Raw genomic sequence first — 26,870 nt, forward strand, 5'->3', positions numbered from 1 at the left:
ATATGGTGAAGATAATTTTGTTTCTTAAAATTCTTGTTTCTGTGAATGTATATATGAGTACCAGATTACCCTATTAAATGGATTTCTAGACTGCTTCCAAGTGGTATTTGTAATTTAGTTATATAGGCTCTTAATGTCCTTCGTTAAGATTCTTAGAAATTGTGATGAATTTTAAACTCTTCAGCCTAGCACATAAGACCATCAGTCATCTGGCCATTGGTTTCTCTGTCAAGCTAAGCTGCTACCACTGATCCTCAGGCATTCATGAGTCCAACTATATATATCCTCTTTAAGTTCTGTCATGATGTCTTAAAGCATACTCTTACTTCTGTCTAGGTACCTTCATTCACCATCTCTTCAACTTAGAAGTAAATTCCTTTTGATTCTTTGACTCAGTTCAAGGCTCTTCAGTCTATGGGAAAAAAAGCTCAGCCTCATTCATAATAATTGCAGATAAAGCTGCAATGAATCATCATTTTCCATCTATCATACTGGCAAAGATCAAAATGCTTGGCACAGTGTCGACAAAGTTGGGAAAAAGCACTCTCTTATGTTATTGGTAGAACTAAAAATGACTATTGAGCAAATTTTATCAAAGTAACAGTTATCCTTTGGTTTAGCAGCATTACCTCTGGGAATTTTTTTTACAGATATTCTTACTCTCCCCTAGGAAATAAGGTATGTGCCAGCAGCGTTGTTTATGATTGGAGTGGGTGATTGCCTAGATTATGATGCATCCTTTCACTAGAATACTCTGTAATGATTAAAACACTACCTAATATATGAAAGGAGCAATAGGATGTGTTAAGTGTCAACCCAAGGATAGAACTGTGCCTCATTTGTGTTTATTTATTTATTTTTTAAATTTAAGTTGTATCTGTTTATATATATGCCTAAAATCTCTCTGTAAGGATCTAATCAAAAATTGTAGTATGGTTATCTATGGGGAGGGGAAGCTGGTTGGCTAAAGGTCAGCAATGGGAAAGTGACTTTCCTATATAGTCATTTATTCTTTTTTATTTTTGAAACTTGGGAGTGTATTACTTAGGAAAGAACATATGAAATCAAAAATAAATAGAAGAGATCCGTTTCGGATGTCAGCATCTCCCCCTTTATCCCCTCCCTGCAAACACACAGCCCCTTTCAGCTGACTTTTAGGCTTTTCAGCCCTGTACTTCTAAAGCAGCTTCACCGTAAACGTGTCTGTGAGGGTTGATTGTTGTTTTACTTGACTTTTGTCCTCCATCAGAAGTTCCTTGAGTATAATAAATACCATCTTATATTTTTGGAGTACCCTTGCATGGCCTGGTATATAGAGAGCCTTATAGTTGGGAGCGGGGAGAGGGGAATGTTTCTACTTTTCTCTCCACACAGACTCCCCAGTACTTAGAATACCACGCAGGGTATTTAACATTATTACAGTTCATATTTCCTAATTGTGGATATATTTTTATTTTTCCCTATTAATAAAATATCTGATAATGTATGTGTTAGTGGCGATATTTTTTTAACTTAAAGCTTCAGACTTATATCTGCTAGCCTGTTTTGTAGATCAGTGGCTCTTAAATGTTGATCTGCAGTCATATAACAGGCAGTGATGTGAGGTCATATGGAGGACTTATTAAAAACACAGATTGACAGGGCCCATCTCCCAAAATGCTGATTAATTCAGTGGAACTGGGGTGGAGATGGGGAATTTTTTTTTTTTTTTTAAACAAGTTCTTAAGATGGTTCCACTATGGAGCCATAAATAGAAACATCTTCTTTAGATATTGTTAGGAAATAGGGAAATCAGTTCTTAAACATAAATAAATGATTATATGTTAGCTATCACTACCACCTCCTGTAGGTAAAAAGAAGCCCTTCTCAAGGTCAACATCTTGGAAAGTAAGGTAAAGGTTAACCAGATTTGAGTTATGAGGTATTTAGTGTTCGCCTTTGTGTGTGGGGCTGTGCTGTGTGCAATTTATAGACCCATTCTTTGATCTCTATGAGCTTAATTTCTAAATAAAAGTTGATGTCAATATATAGTTAGAAGGGCATACTAACATTTATGTAACTTTTTGCATTGTATTAAAATGTATTCCTGTTTTCTAGCTTTGTTGATGATTAGAATATCTGCTTTCTACTGCTACAGAAAATAGACTCAACCCCTCAGAATACTTGTTTTGCTTTGTTTTGTTTCTAACAGATTGTCATTTTCTTGTGAAAATTTCCAGTGGTAGATCATAAAGGTTCATGAAAGCTTTCATAAACCAGTTCCTTAACTGGAAAGCAACAATAACACTACAAATGTTTGTTTAATCCCAGTATATTTTGAGAACGTGTTCAGCCTGACATGATATATCATATGGAAGCCATTTCCTATAATAAATCAGTTTAACATACAAATTGATCTAGTAGTTTTGAAAAATCATAGACTTCCCTGTGAAAATTTCAGTTAGAAACATCTTAATAAGAATCAATATCATACCAAACCATAAGACACAGTCATTAAGAGGAATAATTATGAGGAATTGATCAAAACTGAATTCATTATTATGGCAGTAACTCAGGATTCTCTATTTCAGTGTTTTCTGAGAATTACTTTTTTTTGCCCTAGTTAATTTGTTGAGGGGAGGAGAAATTTTGAACTATGAAAAGAAATATATTGCAAATTTTTGTTTAAGTGCATGGTATACAGCTGTTGATTATATTCACTCATTTCTAGATTTTAATGATTATCTAATTCACTGTAATTTGTTTAGACTTTTAATACAGGCAGGCTATGATGTTAATATTAAAGATTATGATGGCTGGACACCTCTTCATGCTGCAGCTCATTGGGGTAAAGAAGAAGCATGTCGGATTTTAGTGGACAATCTGTGTGATATGGAGATGGTCAACAAAGTGGTAGGCCTTTTAAATGTACCTTAAATATTTTAACTTTTAAAAATAGAGTTTTAGTCTTTAAAATATTATGAGACTATACATTATATAATTGTGTTAAGCTTTTCATAATTGTCAGTTGTTTATTCATTTTTATTATTAAGTCTTTTCCCGCTACTTATGAGGCTCTTCCATTGATATTATATTTAAAAACTCATAAATTAAAACTTTACAAATGTATAAGGTAGAGTATATTCTAAACAATGAACTTTCTGGTGTTCTGGAAACTTGTACCAGTAGGGTTATTATAAGGACTAAGCCGGCAACAAGAAAAATCCTTATTATTTTTGGCCACCAGCTCTTTAAAATTGTCTTTCCCACTGTGAATAAAAACAGATTGACAGATGTTTGTCTGGACTGATTTTTGAAACTAAGTCATACCTGTGGCTAGATGAACTTTTAAGTATATTTGAAATGCATATATTTATCTTATTATTCTAGTAAGAATTTAATTAATTTTTATGGTGGTAAAATAGAAATAAGATTTCAAAACGGCAAACTTGGAGTTACTACATGACCCAGTTATTCTGCTTGTAGCTGTTATACCCAAAAAAATTAAAACAGATGTCCACACAAAAACCTGTATACAAATGTTCATAGCAGTGTTATTCATTATATACCAGAAAAGCAAAAGCAGATGCAGATGTCCATCAGCCGGTGAATAAATTATCAGACTATGGTGTACAATACAATGGAATAATATTCAGCAATTGAAAAAAGAAGGAAGTAGATACTTACTACAACATGGAAGAACCTTGAAAACAGTATGTTAAGTAAAGGAAGCCAGTCACAAAGGACTGTATACTGTATGATTCCTTTCATATGAAATGTCCAGAATAGGTAACAAGAATCTATGGTAACAGGAAGTACGTTAGTGGTTGCCTTAGACTGGGCGAGCAAGGAGGAATGGTGAGGAGATTGCAGTGGGTATGTCATTTATTTTGAGGATGATGAAAATGTTCTAAAACTGGTTGTGGTGATACTCGTGGATATACTAAAAACCATTGGATTGCATACTTTAAATAGTTGACTTGTATGTGAACTATAGATCAATAAAGCTGTTACCAAAATAAGTAAGGGGATGTATATCAGTTGCTTCTTCCTCACATGGATTTTTCATTTATCTACTTCAAATCATTTGTACCATGTTTTGTAGCTACTATAAAAAAAATTACCTAATTCTTTCTGTAGATTTATAGAGAATCACTGAGGGCATAATTTATTGATAACTTTTTATCATCACCAACCCTTTGTTTTCTGTGTAGGGCCAGACAGCCTTTGATGTAGCAGATGAGGACATTTTAGGATATTTAGAAGAGTTGCAAAAGAAGCAAAATCTGGTATGTTTGATGACTATCTAAAAATTGTCTCTATTAGTGAATCCCCTTATAACACTGAATTTCAGACAGTTGAAAAGGTGTTCTTATAATATTTTGTACTGTTTGGTTTTAAGGTATTCCCAGCAAACAAATTAAATGACAGTAAATGAGAATAAAGGAGTAGTGGTGGTATTTTTTTAGCCTTTTGTGTTGCCCTTTCCCCATTTCTCTAGCCTCCCCTTCCCAAAGGAATACTTAGATAATGTATGTGCGTGTGTGCTCAGTTGCTAATCTGTGTCCAATTCTGCGACCCCAATTCTGCGACCCCATGGACTGTAGCCCCCCAGGCTCCTCTGTCCACGGGATTCTCCAGGCAAGAATACTGGAGTGGGTTGCCATGCCCTCCTCCAGGGGAATTTCCCAACCTAGGGATCGAATCCCCTTCTCCTGCATTGTAGGTGGATTCTTTACCTACTGAGCCACCAGGGAAGCCCTGTATAATGTGTATGTTCTCAATAATGTTTTTGTGATTTCATAAGGAGGTTTGCTTAGAAGGTGGAGACAATCTCAGATTTCAAAAATAGCGTACCCTAGAAAAGCAAACAGTTTTGCTTTTTACATATATTATATATATATATTATATATATATATATATATTGCTTCCTATAACTAGGAAGCAATTGTTTAAGTATTATCAGACATCCTAAATGATTAATGGACTCTGGCTTTTTCAGTAAACTAAAGTTGGAGGGATCTTTAAAAAAAAATCCAACTTAATCCTTTGTGGAGCACCTCCCCCCCTTTTTTTTGGCTGCATAGCATATCTTAGTTCCTCGACCAGGAATTGAACCTGTGCCTTCTGTACAGAAGGGTGGAATCTTAACCACAGGACCACCAGAGAACTCTCCTTTGTGGACATTTTTAACTGTCTAGTTCTTTTTTATTCTTTATCCAAGCCCTTTTCTTTTTAGGTAAAATTTAAATCTTTGTTCTATCTGTTTGTTTTCATTTAGTGTTTGGGAGGCTACTTTATTACTATTTTAAATTCTGTATTTTGCTGATTTATATTATTTTAATAGTATTCTTATTTTTCTTTGCGTAACTTTTATAAAGCTCCATAGTGAAAAACGGGAAAAGAAATCTCCACTAATTGAATCAACAGCTAATATGGATAATAATCAGTCACAGAAGACCTTTAAAAAGTAAGTAAAATATTAAAGGAGATTTTGTTCTTTTTTTAAATGAGTTGGCATGATAGCCACAGATATGGTTATTAGATTTTGTGGATCTGAGAAAAATTAATACATTTATATTGTATTTTGACCTTTTGTTTTTATAATTATTTTAAGGCTTTTTTTCCTTTTACAGTAAAGAGACATTGATTATTGAGCCTGAGAAAAATGCATCCCGTATTGAATCTCTGGAACAAGAAAAGGTTGATGATGAAGAAGAAGGAAAGAAAGATGAATCTAGTTGCTCTAGTGAAGAAGATGAGGAAGATGACTCAGAATCAGAAGCTGAAACAGGTAAAATGTGAAGGATAAAAGGATTTTTAGTGAAATTTTGATGAACTATAAAGTAAGATGAGGTCAGACTTTAATTTTGAAACTTTTCAGACTGACATGCTATTTAAGATACCTGCCAAGCCAGCAACAAGCCTGTAAATTACCTTTCAGGAGTGTTAGAATGTTAAGTATAGTTGTGATTGTATTGTTCTCTAATTACCTGTATGCTCTTGATCACCTTTGTGTTTCACTGACTTATATTTTTAAGTTTGAAGAAGGTGAAGAAGCTTTGAAGACTCCTTTTGGGTGGTACAGATAGGGTTAGATGGGTTCCCAGCAATTCAAGAATGCTCCTGCTGCTTTCTGAGACCCAAGTACAGGAAGCTGGCTCCCAAGTATTTCCTGAGTAATAGAAAGTTGGGACTGAGTCCCAAGAATTTTTCCTGTAGACGTGTGGGGAACTTTATTTTGTTTTGAGGAATTTTAAATATATAGAAAAATATAATAAACTTTCATACTCAGACTACCAAAACTAAGCAGCTATTGACTTTTAGCTATATTTGTTTTTAATTTTCTTTTAATAAAATTAAAACTGTTGTCTTCTTTAATCATCACCCTGGTCTACTTCTCTTTCATTTCTTTCCCAAATCACTATCATGAGTTTTTTCCTGAATCTCCTAATCCATTGTTATACTCTTATCTTACATTCAAAAATAATATATAGTAATTATAAGGTTGTTTTGTGTTTCATTTTCTACCCTAGAAATCGTTATGCAGCTTGTTTTTTTTTACTTAAAAGTTTTGTTTCTATCTATCTGTATCTTTTTATATATAATCTATCCCTTCAGTTACTGTATAATATTCATTAAATACATTGACTTCCTTTTTGATAAAAAATTAACCTAATTCCCAGTGTTTTATTGTAAACAGTCCTGGAGCAGTCATTTTATAATTATCTCCCTGTGTATATGTCCAAGAGGTTCTCTAATAGATATACTGAAAAACTGGATCATTGAGTCATATTTTCATTTTTCACAGATGCTGCCAGATTGTTTTGCTATAACAATTTAAATCCTTTTTATTATCAAGGGTATAGTTTCTATATTTTTTTCCTCTGGCTCACATTTTTATAAATTTTGTTTACTGAATTGCTTTTATTCTTTACTGCCTGATCACTCAAAACTTCTGAAGAGTTTGAGATTCCAGTATTGCCATCTTTGAGTTGTGTAACCTGGCATTTTGGCATTTTAACATATTTACCAGAAATAGTATTTCATTTCCATTAAGATTTTTATTAATGCAAGACTATCATCATAATCTCAGGACTAGTTTGGTGATCAAGTGGTAAACACAAAGGAGCCCTAGAATCCCTTGAACTCCCCCTGTTTCCTCTGGACTCAACAACAGCAGTTTTGAATCAGACTATTTTTACTCACTCAGCAAAATATTTTCTCTAAGAAAATGTGAGAAGTTAAAGTTTACTAAATAAACATGTCAAGGAACATATTGTTAATTCTATTTCCCATTAAAAACAAGATACCGCTAAATAGGTACAGGCTAGCTTTGTTGCCAGGTGCTTTGTTATGAATTTCCTTATTTTCTTGAACTTACTAGTACTACAAGTAAATTATTTTGTGGAAATACACAAAGAGTTTTTGAGGTTTAAAAATGGCTAGATTTTAGACTCTAGGGATTTATTAATAATTTTTTATTTATTGCTATCACATTGCTGGTCAGGTAAGTCAGCATATCGTTTGCCTTGATGACACAGTAGTATAAGTAAAATTGGAAGTAGAACAACAGGTAGTCATTGAATATTAAAATTTATTTGTATAACATGCTAATTAAAATATTTCTAATTATAAAAGCAAATTATATGAAAATCAGCATGTACAGTGTTCAAGAACATGAACTGATTCATGCATGTAATTATGGATGTAAGTTATTTAATCTGATTTCTCTGAAATCAGGGTAATAATACCTGCTTTACATGGATACTGTATAATACTCTGTAATAAACATTAATTTTCGTATATTGTGTAAAATTAAAGTTTACTCATTTAAATATGATTAATGTACATGTTTATCTAATAATACTTCAGTTAAATTTGTTTAGTTCATTTGAAAGATAAAATGACACCATTGAAATTTAAATTGACTCAAATACAAGTATTTAAAGTTCCAGAAAAACATCTATTTCTACTTTATTGACTATGCCAAAGCCTTTGACTGTGTGGATCACAATAAACTGTGAAAAATTCTGAAAGAGATGGGAATACCAGACCACTTGACCTGCCTCTGGAGAAACCTATATGCAGGTCAGGAAGCAACAGAACTGGATATGGAACTACAGACTAGTTCCAAATAGGAAAAGGAGTATGTCAAGGCTGTATATTGTCACCCTGCTTATTTAACTTATATGCAGAGTACATCATGAGAAACGCTGGGCTGGAAGAAACACAAGCTGGAATCAAGATTGCTGGGAGAAATATCAATAACCTCAGATATGCAGATCACAAACCCCTATGGCAGAAAGGGAAGAAGAACTAAAGAGCCTCTTGATGAAAGTGAGAGGAGAGTGAAAAAGTTGGCTTAAAGCTCAGCATTCAGAAAACAAAGATCATGGCATCTGGTCCCATCACTTCATGGGAAATAGATGGGGAAACAGTGGAAACAGTGTCAGAGTTTATTTTTTTGGGCTCCCAAATCACTGCAGATGGTGACTGCAGCCATGAAATTAAAAGACACTTACCCCTTGGAAGGAAAGTTATGACCAACCTAGATAGCATATTCAAAAGCATATTCAAAAAGCATATTACTTTGCTAACAAAGGTCCATCTAGTCAAGGCAATGGTTTTTCCAGTGGTCTTGTATGGATGTGAGAGTTGGATTGTCAAGAAAGCTGAGTGCCAAAGAATTGATGCTTTTGAACTGTGGTGTTGGAGAAGACTCTTTAGAGTCCCTTGGACTGCAAGGAGATCCAACCAGTCCATTCTAAAGGAGATCAGCCCGGGCATTTCTTTGGAAGGGATGATGCTAAAGCTGAAACTCCAGTACTTTGGCCACCTCATGCAAAGAGTTGACTCATTGGAAAAGACTCTGATGCTGGGAGAGATTGGGGGCAGGAGGAGAAGGGGACGACAGAGGATGAGATGGCTGGATGGCATCATCAACTCAATGGACATGAGCTTGAGTGAACTCCGGGAGTTGGTGATGGACAGGGAGGCCTGGTGTGCCGCAATTCATGGGGTTGCAGAGTGGACACGACTGAGCAACTGAACTGAACTGAAAGTTAGTTTTCTGTAGTTAATCTCCTCTCTGTGAGATATGCTTTGGCCCCTAGTCTCTAGTAAAATTTTCTTGTTGTTCAGTCTAAGTCATGTCCGACTCTTTTTGACCTCATAGAGTGTAGTATATTAGGCTCTTCTGTCCTCTAGTAAAATATGTCATTACAAATCAAACTACAGGCACATCTGCACCAAGACTAGCACCCAGATCTCCTAGCTCATAAGAAGAATTCAAGAACTGGAAGTCCAGATAGCTCAGAGATTTGTTACCTAATTTTTCTTAATTGATCCTTTCTATACAACTCACTGGGCTTCCCTGGTGGCTCAGTGGTAAAGAATCCGCTTTCCAGCTCATTTTTCCACAGCTTTCAGGTTCGGACGCACTTCAAATGCTCAGGAATCACAAAGAACTCTCGTGAAAATGTGGTTTGATTCAAAGGAGCTTCCAAGTTGGAGGACAGGACAGGACAGGACGTATCCCAGTGTGGATTATGGTGATGCTGCAGCATCTCATCACCAGTCCCCAGGGATTCACCTGCCTCCCAGGGTGAATGCAGGTTGTTCCAATGGCAGTAGATTAATCTTGTCTTACAGTGCCTTTCAGTCTGCTTAGGGTCAGATTCCTGGAAAGAGCTGAGAGAGGAGCAGCTTGTTCCTTGTCTTATATACTCCTGAAAAGCCTCCAGAGTTAAAAGCTACCACTGCCAGTTAAGATTTCTCAGAGGTCCAGCTCCTTGTCTGGAGCCTGAGAATGATTTAAGGGGAAAGGAGTAAGCCATATTTCTGCTCACCTCCAGTCTGAAGTTAAAGAGGCCTGAAGAAAGAACAAAGCATATACAATGGAATCCAACTTGGAGGATATAAAAAATGAAATGAAATTTTCTTGTATAGCATACCTGTTCAAATTAGCATACAGTCATTTTAGCCTTTCTAAATAGAGTTAAAAAAAAAAAAAAATCTTCCTGCCAAACAGGAAACCACAGGTTCGATCCCTGGGTCAGGAAGATCCCCAGAAGAAGAAAATGGCAACCCACTCCAATATTGCCAGAAAAATCCCTCGGACAGAGTAGTCTGGTGGGCTGCAGGCCATAGGGTCGCTGAGTTGGACGCGACTAAACAGCAACAGCATACAAACTCTCAGTGCTGGGCACTGCTATTTAGCAAACCTCCTGACCTTTGGGTTGAAATTTTGTTGTTTATAGAATGGAAAGAATTAGACTAGGTTATCTGGATAGTTCTTTAAAGTCTTCTATTCTGTAAATATGAATAGAACTAATCACTATCAAATTGTGTTATGTTAGTTCCCAATTTGAAGTTTAAGCATACCAGTCACTCTGCTGAGTTTCTCAGAAAGCTAACTTTAAATGTTTCTCTAAAGCATTGTACTTGATAATTTTGTTCTTCCTGTTGCTAGTAGCTAGTTGTGCCAGGAAAATTTGACTCGATCTCAAGAATTAACCCATGTAAATGCTGTGTGGTTCCTTCTCTCTCACTCTTTTAATATCAACAAGGCTTTATCATACTTTATTTGGCAAGCTTGAGAAAGCAGTCATTTCCCTATAGAGCTGCAGCTTGACCTGATGATTTCTAAACTGTTTCTTTTTTCTTTTTGCAGGGTTGTTTCCTTGGGAAACTATTTTATATTAAATAACTATTTTGCTGGATTTTCTTTTGTTAAATATTTACAAAACCAGTTTTAAATCAGTTTCATATAAATCAGATTGAAAATAGGGACTCAACCAAAAGTTTAATTTCCTTCCAAATGATTTGTAAATTTTTGAGAGGTAGTTGAGGGAATGAGGAAAGGGAAGTATAGTTTTGCTTTTAGTTTTTTGTTTTTTCCTTTAGGACATGGAGTTTTTATTCTTCGTTGAAGTCAAATGAATGTAAAGGGCTTCAATAACATTGATAATGTTTACTTAAGTTGAATGATGGATACCTGGGGTTGGTTTCATTATTACTCATAAACCAACCATAAATGTTTGCATATGTGCATATACATTCTTTGATGTATGTATTTATTTCAATAATATAAAACAAATTTTTAAATCTAGAGAAAATAGGAAAAAACGAGAAAATGCAAAAAAATATGCTGAACTTTATTTCTCCTTCCAGACTATAAGCTTTATGCAGTTATTTTGTCTTTTTGTTGACTGATATATCCCCAGTGCTTAGGACAATGCTTGAGGTATTAGGCACTTAATAAATATTCATTGAATTAATCTCTTCAGTTAGATGGATTGTTTCCCAGGAGGATGGTTTAATTAAGAGTGTACATGATTTGTACTTAATTATGCTGAGTAGGCTTAGCTTCTGTTGAATGAAAAGAGATTTAACAATGAGAAAAAAAGCTTATTAGACTGAGTTTAGCTCATTCAGTTTATTTGAAAAGCTATGGTAATAGTGATTTTTAAATGTGTCAGTTTGGCCTTGTCCTTTGATATAGTTTGAGATTATGCTTTCAGCCCTATTAACATAGGGAAGAGAGGTAGTATAATAAAAATGAATGTCTCATAGAGCTTTAAAAGCAGTATATTTCTTCCCAGAAGTATAGAAAGATACCTGTTCTATCCCATTTTGAAACTAAAGGAATACTTTAAAGCTCAGTTAAATGACTTTTGACTATTTGAAAAGTTAACTTTTCTAGCTCATTTATAAATTATAGTTAATTTAAAGGTTTAAATTTATATGTGACTTGTGCTAAAAGCTAGTTTGATTTCTGTGTTCAAATAGTCTTTGAATTTTTGCTAGCATCATATTGATTTTTTTCTAGTATTTCAAAAATCTTTTTCTAAGTGATCAATTATTAGTTGGAAATTGTCTTGATACATCATTGGAAGAGATTTAACCTAATTCAGCTTATGTTGTACCCATTTAACTTTATACCTTTTAGGGGTGAGAAGGAATGCTCTTTGTGACATTTAAATGTAACTGTTTGACAGGAATGTAATTACTGACAAAGAGCAGTTTCGGATGTCCTAGAACAAAAAAGAGCTATAAGTTTTAGATAAGCAATATGGAATTTTTTGAAGTTATGTTGTATTCAAGTGTTCAGGTTTTAAAAATTAATTTAAAGTTTTTTTTAAAAACTTCCATAGTGTTAGAAGTACAAAAGTCAGATTTTGTTTGTGCTTTTTATTCTTAAAAGTCTGGTTATGTGTCATGTTCTTATTTAAGTCTTGTACATATTGAAACATTTCTAGAAACTCCTTGAAAAATTCTCTTGTTAAAAGAGATGATAGTGGGAAAACAGAAATACAGTATTAAATACTATTTTAAATACCTCTGAAACTGAACTCATCTAGAATCATGACTCTTAATGTTCTTTTTCTTTTTTTTCCTCCTAAAGATAAGACAAAACCCATGGCTTCTGTAACTAATGCCAATACTTCTAGTACACAAGCAGCTCCTGTAGCTGTTACAACACCTACTGTGTCATCTGGTCAGCCAACACCTACATCACCTATTAAAAAGGTAAAACAAAATTGTGTTTGTTAAAAAATAAATGTATTCTGTGTAAGTACCATTTAAGTTAAAGCATGAAGACAGTTCTAAGTTTAAGGTTTTAGAATAAAAATACTTTTTCTTTACTGAGATTTCTGCTGAACCTGTTACATTCTTTTTTCAGATACTTTTTGCAGTTGATATTAGTTAATCATTGAAAAAATAAAGAGGAGAAAAATAAAATTTTTCATATAAAAAACTACTGAACATGGTAGTTTTTTATTTCCTTTGACTTTTGAGAAACAAGAGTTTTGTATCTTTTATTTCTATTGAGTAAAGGTACTTTTTGGTAATTTGAGGTGTGTATAAGTTAAGCCCGAAAAAAACTGCCACAGGTCACTAAGAGAACTGGAATCTTGATTTTCTAGTTCATTTACAAAGCACCAGGTATGTCTGAACAAACCAAAGGTCAGCTGCTGACCCCACCTCTTGTTAGTTGTTGTGACTCTAGGCGAGTTACTATCTTCCTTATGTGTTCTCCCTAAAAAGGACAAAACAAAAATGATAGTAAAGAGAGAAAATAAGTTATCATTGTTAAGCAGTAATTGAAAGAGCTTGGCTAGTGACTAAGTGCTCCCAAAATGTTAGTTTCATTTCTTCCTCTTCCTTATTTTGTTCTCTATTTATTATCCTTCCTACTTTACTTTCTCCACCAAACAGTGCTTTCCAACTTCGTGTGTTGATATTCAAGACTTCTTTTCCCTGATATTTCAGAACCCATACTTTTTTAAACCCATATTAAAGATTAAGGGTTTTTCTGTGGGTTTTTTTTTTTTTTTTTCTTTAACCTACTGGTCTCGTTTTAAAGGCTTCTCCCTACCAGCCCTTACCTGTCTTTTATAAGCAAACTCATTTCCCTCTCTGTGTAACACACACTCACATACACGTTTGTGCATGCACACACACATAGGCACTCACCCTTTTTTTTTCTTTTCTCAGAACTGTTTTAAGAATTGACTGCTTGCACTGTAACACAGTATTCCTGAATACTTGAGTATGTATTTAAGTACAAATGCATTATCCTTCATTACCACAGTGAAATTAATATACTTAGAAAATTTGACATTGATATAAAACATTATTTATGCTAATATACAAACCATACTCAGAATTTTCCCAGTTGTCCTCCTAGTAACACCTTTCTAGATTTTTCAAATCTAGATTTTTTGACTTTTCAGATTTTTTTTTTAATTTTTCAAAATGTTTTGATTTTTCAAATTAAAGGTCCACTCACAAATTACACATTGTATTCATTTATCATGTCTCTGCCTTTGGACTTCTTATTTTGTTGCTTTTCTGACATTATTTGGTTTGCATTGGTTTGAGGACTAATTTTAAATCCCCACAGCAGTTCTATCGTATTGTCAGTTTTGCTATTCTTTGGATTTGATACCAAGTGGCCACAATTTGAGCCTTTTAAAATCATAAGCTAGAGAAAGACCCATACTGTTATTAATAATCCTCCCTTGAAACTCTTCCAAAGGAAAGAAGTAGAGTGAATTTTTAATGGTAGAAATAACATGAATTTAACTTGTACAGTTTGAATATCAGGAGACTCTGACTAAATCATCTCACCTTCTATATTCTAGAACTGAGGGCTTCTTAAATGCAATTAGAAACTATCTTCAAATGGCCATAATTTATATATGCTTTAAAATTAAATTCTCCAGAAGCAGTCTATCTGCAAAGTTTTCAAGATAGTTATCATAACTGGAGTTACCATGAGCTGCTTTAACTAAAGGTTTATTTAATTATAGAACCCCATTTTACTTCTTAAGTGAATACTGAACTTTAACTCTTTTGATTTATTATCTGTTAGAACTACAGATTTATCAAAAAGTTCCCATAAGCTCCATTCCCGCCAAGAAGCCAGCTGTTAGTCTTTTGAGTATTTAGCTAAGCAATCTCTTTCCTACTGTAGTCAAATAATTACAGTAGGCTTCTTATCAATTATATTTTTCTCAAACATAACCCTAGATTTATGGCAGGTTACTTCTCAGTTTATGCCAACTGCCCTCACTGAAAGCAAATACTTAATAGCTCTGTTAGATTAGTGGGCCAATTATCCCTTTCTATAAAAGTTCTTATTTTATTACCAATTATTAATCAGAATTGATTCTAATTCTTAATTAAGTTGACCTAATGACAATTGTTTCTCTAATTTGTATATTTAGAAACTGCATTTTATTCTCAAGTTGAAGATTACTTTAAAGATTATTTTGTTTCAGTATTTGTTCGTTATGTTTTATGGCCAAATTTTATTCAAAGTAATAAAGTCTTGTACAAAAGAATGAAGTATTTTAAAATTTAATCAGTATTATGTATGACTTTTAAAGCCTGTTATATTCAGTGATAATGTATTTACTTTAATTTAGCATTTTAGTTTTTTTTTTAACGTTTTAAGATTTTCCCTTTAACTTAGAGACCTAACAAATTTCCTTAGATGAATTCTTAATCTATAAATGTATCATAAAAGATTTTGTAATTAAGAATTCTATTTTTAGGTTGCCACTCACTCCTCAACTTCTGTTTTTTTAGACACAGTTGTCTTAAGTTCTCTAGCTTCTTCCACCAGTGCATAAGCCTTATATAAATAGACACACATACACATGAACATGCATGACAAGGAATGGATCACAACCCTGAAAGCTCTACAACAGTATTGAATATCACTTATATTCTGTAATAACTCCTGACAACTATAGAGAAACATAGATGTATTCACTTTAAAAGTTCTTCTCTTCAGTTGTTGACTTGTCAGCTAAAATTGCAGAACTATTTCTGTAGCAATGAGATCAAGCCTATAATTTGTGGATATATTAACTGTAAAACCATTAGTTTGATCTTATGATTTAACTAAATAGTAAGTTTATTTCATTATTTAACTTAATAAGTTAAATAATGTTTTATATTAAAATTTTATCTTAACAGTAAGTTTATTGTTAGTTAACATTTTAACTAACAGTAAGTTTAACTAACAATGTTTATATATATAACTCTGTAGTCAAAGTAAATATTGTTGGAATCTCTAAAAAAGATTATCTATTCTGCTGTCTACACATACATTCCAATACATGTAGATTGTCTTTACTAGATGGTAAAAATTTAGAGTTGTCTTGATTACATGTTCTTGCTAATTGAACCTAATTATTAATATAATAAAATTAAATAAAAGACTAGGTGCTGTGGGTATATGAAGTATACCAATAAAAGTGTATAATTGTAAAACAGTGGTTTTAAAATGGAAGAAATCATTTTTGATTTGAGGTAGTGGAGTTAGAACATTTGTGATAGATCTTAAAGAATGTGTAGGTAGTATTTCAGCCTAACAGAGAAGAGAGTTTGTATAGTTTGTTGAAACAGAAGAGAAACGATGTGATCAAAGTAGGGATAATGTAGAGTATTTTTTCAGGAAAAATGAGTTGTCAAATTTGATTAATTTACAGGATACATATATGAAGTGAAACAGGAAAAGTAGAGCCAAACTGTGAAATGTTTTCATTCCTATGGTAACGTTTTTGTGATCTGATAGATATAGGGAATCATAGATATTTGAACAAGGCCGTGAGAGAATTATTCTTTATAGAATATTATTCTGATACCAATGTACAGGTGTATTTGAAGGCGAGAGACTGAGTGAGAGAAGGTTTATTAGGAAGTCATTGAAGTTTCCCAACATGATAATATAAATCAGAAGAGCGGCAGTGGTCTTATATAAAGGAGAGGAGGAGGTTTAGAGACTTGTCACTTAATTTATAATTGCAGGAAGATGACAAAGAAGAGGTCTAACATGACTTTCAAGTTGCAAATGCAGGGGATTGGGGCTTCCTCCACAGTCCAGTGGTTAAGACTCCCTGCTTCCACTGCAGGGACCATGGATTTGATACCTGATCAGGGAACTAAAATACCACATCCCACATGCCTGCACAATGTGGCCAAAAAAAATTTTTTTAGGGATTGAATAGATTACTGATGCCCGTAACAGAAATAGGGAACCAAGGAAGAGCTGGTTTGGAAATAAAGGTGTTGCACTTTACACATTGTTTCCGTTTCCAGTTCCAGTTTTCCTTATCTATAGTCCATTCTACAGGTAAATAGAAGTTCGGAACTGGGACGTTAGGAGTGAGATTGAGTTGCAGAATAACACATTTGAGAAGAAGCTGAATACAATGCATGAGGATATAAAGAAGACCCTACTCCCAGCACTCAGAAGGAAATATAAAGAGAAGATATGATATATGAGAACAGACTACTGGAGTGCTTATGTTACAGGGTTATGACAAGGAAATTTGTTACAATGACAGCAACAAAAAGACCAAGAATGGGGGTAGTCAGAAGAATAGGAAAGTCAAAGTAGTGTCCTGGTTATAAAAACAAAAAGAAAAATCTCAGGGAATAGGTATACTTGAGTTAACTCAAAGAGGTTCATTTATATACCAGAAATAGAAAGATGCCTTTAAACAGATAACCAGTTCTTAAATTACAATTTATGTTAGATAGAGAGGAGGTATATCAGTTTTAACAGTGCAACAAAATTTCTAACTTGATAATACTGCCTCATTTTTCTCAACTCTAAAATGATAGTAAAGTTCTATTTCATTGGGTGGTTGCAGGACTAAATGAGATAACCCATATGAAGCACTTCTTTTAGGCCTGACACAAGTGAACATTTGTTAAATGTTCGCTTCTGTTGTAACATTCAGCAAATATTATTTACTATTTTATCATGGAAGAGTAAGATTTGTTTCTAGTTTGAGGAAGGTTCTAGGGGCAGAGAGGATTAGCAAACCATAGTCTGTGGGCCAAACGTGGCCCCCTACCTGTTTTTTGTACAGTCTGCAAATTAGAATGCTTTTAATATTTTTAAATGGTTGACAGAGGCAGGGTAAGATTAAAAGAAAAAGAGTATTTTGTGACACAAATTCTAACTTCACTGACCCTAAATAAAGTTTTATTGTAACACACCCATGTTCATTCACTTGTATGTTACCTATGGCTGGGTTTGTACTGTAACAGCATAGATGAGTAGTTAAAGCCTAAAATTTACAACCTGACCTTTCATAGAAAAAAAGTTTGCCAGCCTGTGTTCTCGAGTAGTGTGACTTTAAACTCTGAAATCAGTAAGGAATCATCGCAGTGCCTATATACTGAGTAAAATATTACAGAGCTTCCTGGACTTTCTCAGCCAAGGGAGACTTTAGTGTTTTACTGATTTTTTTTCACAGTGCCATTTGGCCCAAAGGAATACCTCTTTATTTCATTTATTAAGTAGTTACTACAAATAAATTAGTAATGGCAGTTTGTGCTGTGTCCAACAGATGTCACTGTACTTCACTTAAAATTTTAAAACATTCCACAGCACTCCTGTGATTTTGTTCTTGCATCTTGAATGCCTCAGTGCACATTTTGGAAACTGAGAAATGCTGTATGTCTTGAGTCTCTTTTCAACCTTATTGATAGGAATTAATTACTGGAAATACTAGAGATTTTTTTGTCTAGAAAGTATCCAACATTATGGTGCTTTTAACAAGTTCTTTTAAACTTCTGTTACGGTAAACCTGGGCTATAAATGTGAAAGAAAGGTTGTTTTGGGTTGTTTAATTGTTTAATTATCCATATCCTGTGCTTGTAGTAACTAGTTAGTTGCTGTGTTAACTGTCTATATTTAACTGTGGTTGAATATTTAAACTCTGTAAGTGCAGTTGATGAAGTGAACTAGTTTAAAGATTATGGGTGTTTCATTTTTAGGGCTGTTGGAAAACTGAAGTGAAATAAATATTTGTACAAAAATAGTTTTTAGTTGACATGTTTAATGTTTGGTAGAAAAATCCAATGATAAATTTAAGGCTATAATATTTAAAATATTAATGAATTAAATATTATGATTAGATATATATTGATGATTACTTTTGTTGTTGATGATGGATTTAAAATTTTTTAACCCTAGTACAAAGTGAATAAAAACAAAATTCAAGTGCAGTAGTTCACTCCATACTAGAATATTACCAGCTCTCTGTGCCTTTAACTGCATTAGAAGTTTCTCAGTTAGATTTTTTCGGATGCTCTTATACTAAAACTGGAACTTATTCCCAGTGACTCTTATTAAAGATCGGAGAGTTACCCAGTATCGGGGTTTTACTTTATTGTAAAATTCTTTTAAAAAAGGAGAAAAGTCTGTTTTGCTCATAACTTCCTTTTATATTTTCAAACTTTCAATCTGTGTCTCTTTACCTGTCTTATTTTAATTGGCTTTAGTATGATTTCATTGCTCCTATCATGCCTGTGGTGGAATCAGTAGATCCCGCATCGTGGAGGCAGGGCTTGCGCAAAACTGGCATTGTTCTTGTGCCCAGTAAGGGCGAAAAATCTATGGTGAGGCTTTTCCATGTGCAAGGATTTATATTAGGTTACAACATAACAAGTTTAATGTGAATATTGGTTTCAACGATGCATGGTTTTAAGTCATTATGGTGTGCTCATTTCTCTTCTCTGTATTTGCATCATAATTTTTCTGTGTGATACAAAGTGTGGAGTGTGTGTTCTTAAACCTAACATCTCGACAGGTAATATTTCTTTTTTCAGTTTTAGATCTTTACATTTTGACTAAGACATTAACCTGCTTAGTAAGTGTTTCTTCTGAAACTATTAACTGTAATTTTTAAGTGTTTAATCTGTAAACTTCTTTCCAGTTTAAGGACTGATCGGTCTTGGTAATTTTTTTCCTTTTCCTGAAAAATAAAATAAAAACAGTTTCCAGCTTCAGCTACAAAAATTTCTCCCAAAGAAGAAGAGAGAAAAGATGAGTCCCCTGCATCTTGGAGGTTAGGACTTAGAAAGACGGGCAGTTACGGTGCACTTGCAGAAATCACAGCATCTAAAGAAGCTCAGAAGGAAAAAGACACTGCAGGTGTCATGCGCTCAGCTTCCAGTCCCAGACTTTCCTCCTCTTTGGATAATAAAGAAAAGGTAATCTGTTTCACAATTTGGTTTCTATAAGAACTATAACAATTGGTTCTCTACTGTGTATCATTATTATATCTGTATATCAACTTAAATTCACTTGACTTAATGAATGACATGAAAATACAAATGTACCTACCTTCAGCCAATATCTATGTGGAATATAATTATTGGGGAGATAAGATGTATTTACCCAAAACATAAATTATGAGACTGTACTCAATTACAGGAATCCTTTACTCTGTAAAATCTATCAAGTGATAAGCTAATTTTATTTATTAAGAAAGATTTTCAAAATTTAGGAATGCATTTGTTCTAGACTGTGATTATACTCATAGGTTGCATTTATCCAATATCTACAATTTCTTTACCTACTTTTTTCATCTGATACATCCCAGCTTTGTCCTAGTGAGCAATTTTAATAGCTGTATTTTGGAAGGCATTATTAAATTGCATTAAATACAGTGTACCACAGTTCATTGAATGCTATTTTATGTAATTGGATTATTTTCCATTGCATTTTTAGTACTCAGATATTTTTCCATATAGTTTTCTTGTACTATATAAGAATGTTTATTTATATGTATTGAAATTCAGAAATGAATTATTCATAAAGTATTGTTAAGATTTTTATTTTTTATAAATTTATTGTCCTCTTGTCTCCAAGTATTTGGTGGATACCATATAATGAGAATATAACAGATTCCATTACATGGCATCTACACTCTTAGATTTGGATAAATATAATTGAAATAATTTTTTGTTTTATATAATTATATTTTAAAGCGTAGAATATAAAAGTAGTAAATAGCTTATATAATGTAAATAATTGAGACTTACAGTGAATCATATTTGAGAACTCTTCTCTCTGAAAAAAATAAGGATGTTTTGTCTTATAATACTATGTTACAGTAAATAATATGTTACAGAAGTTTAAGAAACAGTCATTAAAATGGGGAGGAATTTTTCTTATGTTAAAATGATCTAATTCTCGATTAAGGGAGAAAGAAAAGAAAATTAATTTGAACAGGCTGTCATTTAGTACTTATAGTCCTTGAGTATTGATAGACATCAGTTTTAGAGTTTAGCTAGGAATGATGGAAATACTATCAAATAAACTGTGATGACTGTGTAATTATACGTTGTTGCATACTTTTTCCATATTTTTAGCAGCACCTGTAATCATCGCACTGATTTATTTTCACTCTTTTTTTCTCGCCTTTGTGTAGGAGAAAGATAGTAAAGGAACTAAGCTTGCATATGTTACGCCTACAATACCAAGGCGGCTTGCCAGTACATCTGACATTGAAGAGAAAGAAAACAGGTGGGTTCATTGTCATTTGCTTTATTTATTTATTTGTTTTTTTACTATGAAATCTTTACTATCTAGCATGAGAGTTAAAATATGAGGGTTGGGTTCTTATTACATGTAGATTTCAGGAAGAAATGGAGAGTGTTCCTAATAGTAATAACACCCGGTACGTGGATCTGAGGAGGTACAGAATTTGGTATGTTCATGAAATAACGGTATAAATAAAGGCATTATGGTTGTATCAGAGGGAAAGGACAGTGGTGGCAGATGAGGTCACTGACTAGCATATGCTTCTAAATATTTGGAACATCATGCAAAAGGAGAAAGCAGGGAGAAAAAGCCATTACTTAATCACTGACAACATTTTAGTTTGTTTCTTCACTTTTCAGCACATACAGAGTATGAGAACTTTTTAATAATGATTGTAGTCATGTTATAGTACTCAGTTTGTGTCTTTTTCTTTCACCTGAGATCTCATAAGCAGTCTTGTATGTTAGCATCTTGACTATGAGGGCTACTCCATATTTTCTAAGGGATTCTTGCCCACACTAGTAGATAAAATGGTCATCTGAATTAAATTCGCCCATTCCAGTCCATTTTGGTTCACTGATTACTAAAATGTCGATGTTCACTCCTGGAGTCTGAAGTCAGGTCTGCCTTAGGAAGCATCACTACAAACAGAGCTAGTAGAGGTGATGAAATTCCAGCTGAGCTATTTCAAGTCCTAAAAGCTGATGCTGTTAAAGTGCTGCACTCATTCAGAAAATTTGGAAAACTCAGCAGTGGCTACAGGACTGTAAAGATCAGTTTTCATTCCAATTCCAAAGAAAGGCAATGCCAAAGAACGCTCAAACTACCACACAATTGCACTCATCACACATGCTAGCAAATAAATGCTCAGAATTCTCCAAACCAGGCATCAACAGTAGTAAACTGAGAAATTCCAGATATTCAAGCTGGATTTAGAAAAGGCAGAGGAACCAGAGATCAAACTGCCAGCATCCATTGGATCATCGAAAAAGCAAGAGAGTTCCAGAAAAACCAGAAAAACAACTACTTCTGCTTTATTGACTATGCCAAAGCCTTTGTGTGGATCACAACAAACTGGAAAATTCTTAAAGAGATGGAAATACCAGAACCACCTGACCTGCCTCCTGAGAAATCTGTATCCAGGTCAAGAAGCAACAGTTAGAACCAGACATGAAACAACAGACTGGTTCCAAATTGGGAAAAGAGTACGTCAAGGCTCTGTATTGTCACCCTGCTTATTTATTTAACTTATATGTAGAGTACATCATTTGAAACGCTAGGCTGGATGAAGCACAAGCTGGAATCAAGATTGCCGGAAGAAATATCAATAACCTCAGATATGCTGATGACACCACCTTTATGGTGGAAAGCAAAGAGGAACTAAAGAGCCTCTTGTTGAAAGTGAAAGAGGAGAGGAGAGTGAAAAAGTTGGCTTAAAGCTCAACATTCAGAAACTAAGATCATGGCATCTGGTCCCATCATTTCATGGCAAATAGATGGGGAAACAGTGGAAACAGTGACAGACTTTAATTTTGGGGCCCCAAAATCACTGCAGATGGTGACTGCAGCCATGAAATTAAAAGATGCTTCTTGGAAGAAAAGCTATGACCAACCTAGGCAGCATATTAAAAAGCAGAGCCATCACTCTGCCAACAAAGGTCCATACAGTCAAAGCTATGGTTTTTCCAGTAGTCATGTATGGTTGTGAGAGTTGGACAATAAAAAAGGCTGCATGCTGAAAATTGATGCTTTCAAACTGTGGTGCTGGAGAAGATGCTTGAGAGTCCTTTGGACTGCACAAAGATCAGTCCAGTCAGTAATCCTAAAGGAAATCAGTCCTGAATATTCATTGGAAGGACTGATGCCAAAGCGGAAGCTCCAATACTTTGGCCACCTGATGCAAAGAACTGACTCCTTAGAATAGACCCTGATGCTGGGAAAGATAGAAGGCAGGAGGAGAAGGGGATACAAAGAATGAGATTGATTGGATGACAGTACCGATTCATGGACATGAGTTTGAGCAAAGGAGTTGGTGATGGATAGGGAAACCTGGCGTGCTGCAATCCTTGGGGTCACCAAGAATTGGATACGACTAAGCGACTGAACTGAACTGATGTTAGCGTGTAATTCAGCAAACATTGTTTTTCATCAGTACATAGTATTTGTAGAGTAGATCTGCTGATATTAAAGTCACCATTCCCCCTGCCCAAACTATGGACACTGAAATTATATAATATTTTGTCATCATAAGTAAAATGTCTATAGACATTTCTATTTCCCCTCATAGGTAGAATTATTCCGTAGGTATAGAATCTTAGAACTGGAATCTTAGTGAATTACTTTCATTTGTTAATAAATATTCCAAAGTGTTTTTCTAAGGGATTTTACTAGTTTCTACTTCTACTGTGTTTATTAATGTGCAGCTTCTTTAACTCTATTTTAAAATTATCTGCCAGAATCTGAAGGATTTTTTTTTCCACAGAGATTCTTCAAGTTTGCGAACAAGTAGTTCATACACAAGAAGAAAATGGGAAGATGATCTTAAAAAGAATAGCTCAATTAATGAAGGATCAACTTATCACAAAAGGTAATAATATAATTCTTAAGTAACATTGATGTATTCTTTTATTAAAATATGAGGCAGTTTGTTTGGAGCTCTCAATTTAATATTAAAAATGTGCCTTTATATATTTTTTGTTGTTTAAATAAAACTTCATTTAAAGACACAGAGTCTGTATTTAACAACAGGTTGAAAATTTGCTCCTACTTATGCCTTCCTATTATGTATTTTTAAATTAAATATTTTGAAGTATCTTTTAGATTATATTGAAAAGGAACTCTGTATATAATTACATAAAAGTCAATTATGTAATTGGAGCATTTGAAATAGTCAGTAACTTGATTTATCTCATTTGGTGACTTGAAAAGTTTTTACTTGTCTTAGAACTCAGAGTAGTAGAAATGCCATGAATTGGAATGTTGGTAATACATTGGAGAGGGAGTAGAAGATCTATGCATTATTTTTTCTGCTAAAAGCAATCAAAAAGACTAAAAGATCAACAGATATAATACAGGCATGGGTCACTCCTAAGGCTGTGACCCATTGCCGAAACATTTTTTTTCAAAAATGTTAGTCTTAACTTCCCCTGAGTAAAACCAAAGTGTTTTTCCAGGCATGTCCATATGACATAGAGCAGTTCCAGAAATGTAAGCTGTCAGATCATCTTTAAATCTTGTTGGTGGGTGGGGGTTTAGTAAAATGATACACTACCAAATTAGTGAAATCATCTAGACTCTAGCAAGTTGTAGGTGCAACTCTTGGTGCTGGAGCTGGTGGTGTATTTAGGAACACAGTTTTTAAGATTTTTTTCCTAGCCTTGTGAATCTGTATAATGTATAGACATTGACTATAGAATACACCTACAGACACATCCTATATAGATATGACTCTTTCCTTTAGTTGCTCCTTTGGTAGAAGACAAGATGATTTGATTAGTTCTAGTGTTCCAAGCACCACATCAACACCAACAGTTACCTCTGCAGCTGGGCTTCAGAAAAGCCTGCTTTCCAGCACAAGCACTACTACAAAGATTACAACGGGTTCTTCCTCAGCAGGCACACAAAGCAGGTGAGTCGCAGATACATTTTGTGTTCAGGCCTCCTGTGTGCTTATGTATGTGCATGCATTTTTGTGTAGAAGATTGTGGGGCTCTGGATTTTTTCATTGACCTGATTAAAATTATTTACAAACAAAAATTGGTTCCAAAAGAGGCAATTATATGTCTGGGGAAAAAAATTAAGTTCCTGACTTAAGAACTTTTCCTTGAATTAAGCTTCTTAAAATGTAAATTTTTCTTTGACGGCTCTGGGTGAACTTTTTGGTTCATGGTTGAAAGATGTCTCACGTTGTGTTTAAAAAAAAAAATCCATCCCTGTAGTCACATGTTTTCAGCTGCTAGAAAGTGCTTTCATTGTTTAGCTGTTTTCCTTTTCTCTTTTTGTGTTGCTGCTTATGATGCTATAGTACCTCAAATCGTTTGTGGGCTGAGGATAGTACTGAAAAGGAAAAGGACAGTGTTCCTACGGCAGTGACCATTCCTGTTGCTCCAACTGTTGTTAATGCTGCAGCTTCTACCACAACCCTGACTACAACTACTGCTGGCACTGTCTCCTCCACTGCAGAGGTCAGGGAGAGACGCAGGTGTGTACAGGTCATAATAGCACTGCTGATATATCTTGCCCAATGATGTAAATTGTCTGTTTTGTTCTGTTTTTTAATCTTGGAAAGTTGATGTCCACCTCTTCAGTGGGTTAATACAATGAGATAACCTGTGTCAACTCAAAACTCTGTAAATTGATATAATTAGCAATTATTAGCATTTAGGCTTGGTAATCCACCTGTGACAGTTCTTTTGTTTAAAGGCACTGAGCCAGGCAGGTTATCTTACTTAGCCATCTTAGTTTTAATGGTTGTTAGAATTCAAAAAAGTTTTGTAGTGAAGATCTAAATACGTACTCTAAACACATATCAAGCAAATCATACTCATAGAAAATTAGATGTAACATGAAAAAGACAAGTTTTTTATTCTTCTCTTTGTCTCCCCCTTCTACTTCATTGTTAAGAAATTTGATGCTTAACAGGTTCCTTTTTGTTGTTGTTATATTTGAAATTTTCATTTTAAAATTTCCTTGTTGAAGAATGGCTTCTTAGGCATATGTGTTAGCCAAATAATTTTACATATGTTTAACACATTCACTTATTTCTGAAGTTTAAATTCTGGTATTTGAACATAGAACACAGTTGTTAAATTTATTAGAGAGTCTGTGAATTTATTTTGTGTCCTAAAACATACTTAGAGCACTGCTCTCTTCTTCCTGTTGCAGCCAATTGGTATGGAATCACAGATGTGGAAAGGAACTTACTATTATCTTTTATGATATCCTTTACAGAAGAAAACTGAGTCCCAACGATATTAAGTGACTTTTCCACTTTTATATGATTAGTGTGAGAGCTAAGGCTAGGCCCAAGATTACAGGACAATCTATGCAGGGTTCTTTCTGTCTGCTGTATTGCTCTTTGTCCCTAGCTTTGAATTTGGTTTTACCTCTTGGGAAAGAATATTTTAGGAAACTAAATGTAACCTCTTTAAATATTTTATTCTTTCAGAATTAGCTACATAACTGATATTTTCCATAACTAAATTACCAACCAGATTAATCTGGTTTTATTTCTGGTACATGGTATTCATATACAGACAGTCTTATATATCTTTTGTCTCTGATGCCTAGCAAAATGCATGGCTTGCTGTAAAAGTGGTAGCATCTTTACAGTAAATTTGTAGTGATTATATGGAAAGTAACAAAATGTTAAATGTTTTGAAAATTTTTTTTAGATTAAAAATTTTTTTCTTTCCTGTCATTGCATCTCTAGTTTCTGTCAGTATATTTCATTTCTATTTTTATGGTGAAATTTAATGATACTTCAACAGCACTACAGGCACTTTGTGATTTGAATACCAGTACAGGTCATGTCATATTTTAATAATGCTTGCTTGATTTTTCTCTAAATTTAGTAAGTTTTAGGTTTGGGGGTGTTTTCAGTGAGACCACTTAGTCAACAGAAATTAGAGGATCATAGGCATTCATTCTCTTCTAGTGAAAATAAATTTAAGGGCTTTGCTTTTTTGGAAGGCAGTTAAAGGGGAAAAGGTTTAAGAATTCTTGATTTTTTTTACTCCTTGTCTGCCTTAATCCTAAAATAAGAGTTCTCTATGGGTCAGAATTTCTTCTTCTGTAAAATCAGGTATTTAATTCACAATTTTTGACTTCTAGAATCCTTTCTATTTCTAGCATTCCATACTTTAACATTTTTTTCCGTAACAGTTTTTTTCCAGTGATGAAGCCAATGACTATCTCCCCAAAATCATCAGTTGTTTTAGAACTAATAAATTATGATTCTTAATCTCAGATTTATTTTTTTTATGTTGGAAAGTATTAAGTTTCAGCCTTTTAGAATTAATCCTGT

At 33.9% G+C, this 26,870-nt stretch overlaps 1 protein-coding gene across 6 annotated transcripts in view; it reads left to right on the forward strand.

Annotated features, from left to right (window-relative positions):
* The window catches only part of PPP1R12A (protein phosphatase 1 regulatory subunit 12A), a 167,358-nt gene that overhangs the window by 101,479 nt on the left and 39,009 nt on the right, over window positions 1-26,870 (forward strand). For 2 of the 6 annotated variants that reach the window (XM_027543287.1, XM_027543286.1), the window contains exons 5-15: window positions 2,748-2,892; window positions 4,194-4,268; window positions 5,361-5,449; window positions 5,616-5,773; window positions 12,389-12,513; window positions 18,799-18,915; window positions 19,294-19,509; window positions 20,733-20,827; window positions 23,328-23,432; window positions 24,306-24,473; window positions 24,870-25,046. In XM_027543287.1, coding sequence (XP_027399088.1) covers window positions 2,748-2,892; window positions 4,194-4,268; window positions 5,361-5,449; window positions 5,616-5,773; window positions 12,389-12,513; window positions 18,799-18,915; window positions 19,294-19,509; window positions 20,733-20,827; window positions 23,328-23,432; window positions 24,306-24,473; window positions 24,870-25,046 — 1,470 coding nt within the window. The remainder of the gene's footprint in view (window positions 1-2,747; window positions 2,893-4,193; window positions 4,269-5,360; window positions 5,450-5,615; window positions 5,774-12,388; window positions 12,514-18,798; window positions 18,916-19,293; window positions 19,510-20,732; window positions 20,828-23,327; window positions 23,433-24,305; window positions 24,474-24,869; window positions 25,047-26,870) is intronic. The other 4 variants (XM_027543288.1, XM_027543291.1, XM_027543290.1 and 1 more) reach the window with 4 other exon arrangements.

Source organism: Bos indicus x Bos taurus, chromosome 5 (genome assembly GCF_003369695.1).
Source record: "Bos indicus x Bos taurus breed Angus x Brahman F1 hybrid chromosome 5, Bos_hybrid_MaternalHap_v2.0, whole genome shotgun sequence".
NCBI classification, from domain to species: domain Eukaryota; kingdom Metazoa; phylum Chordata; class Mammalia; order Artiodactyla; family Bovidae; genus Bos; species Bos indicus x Bos taurus.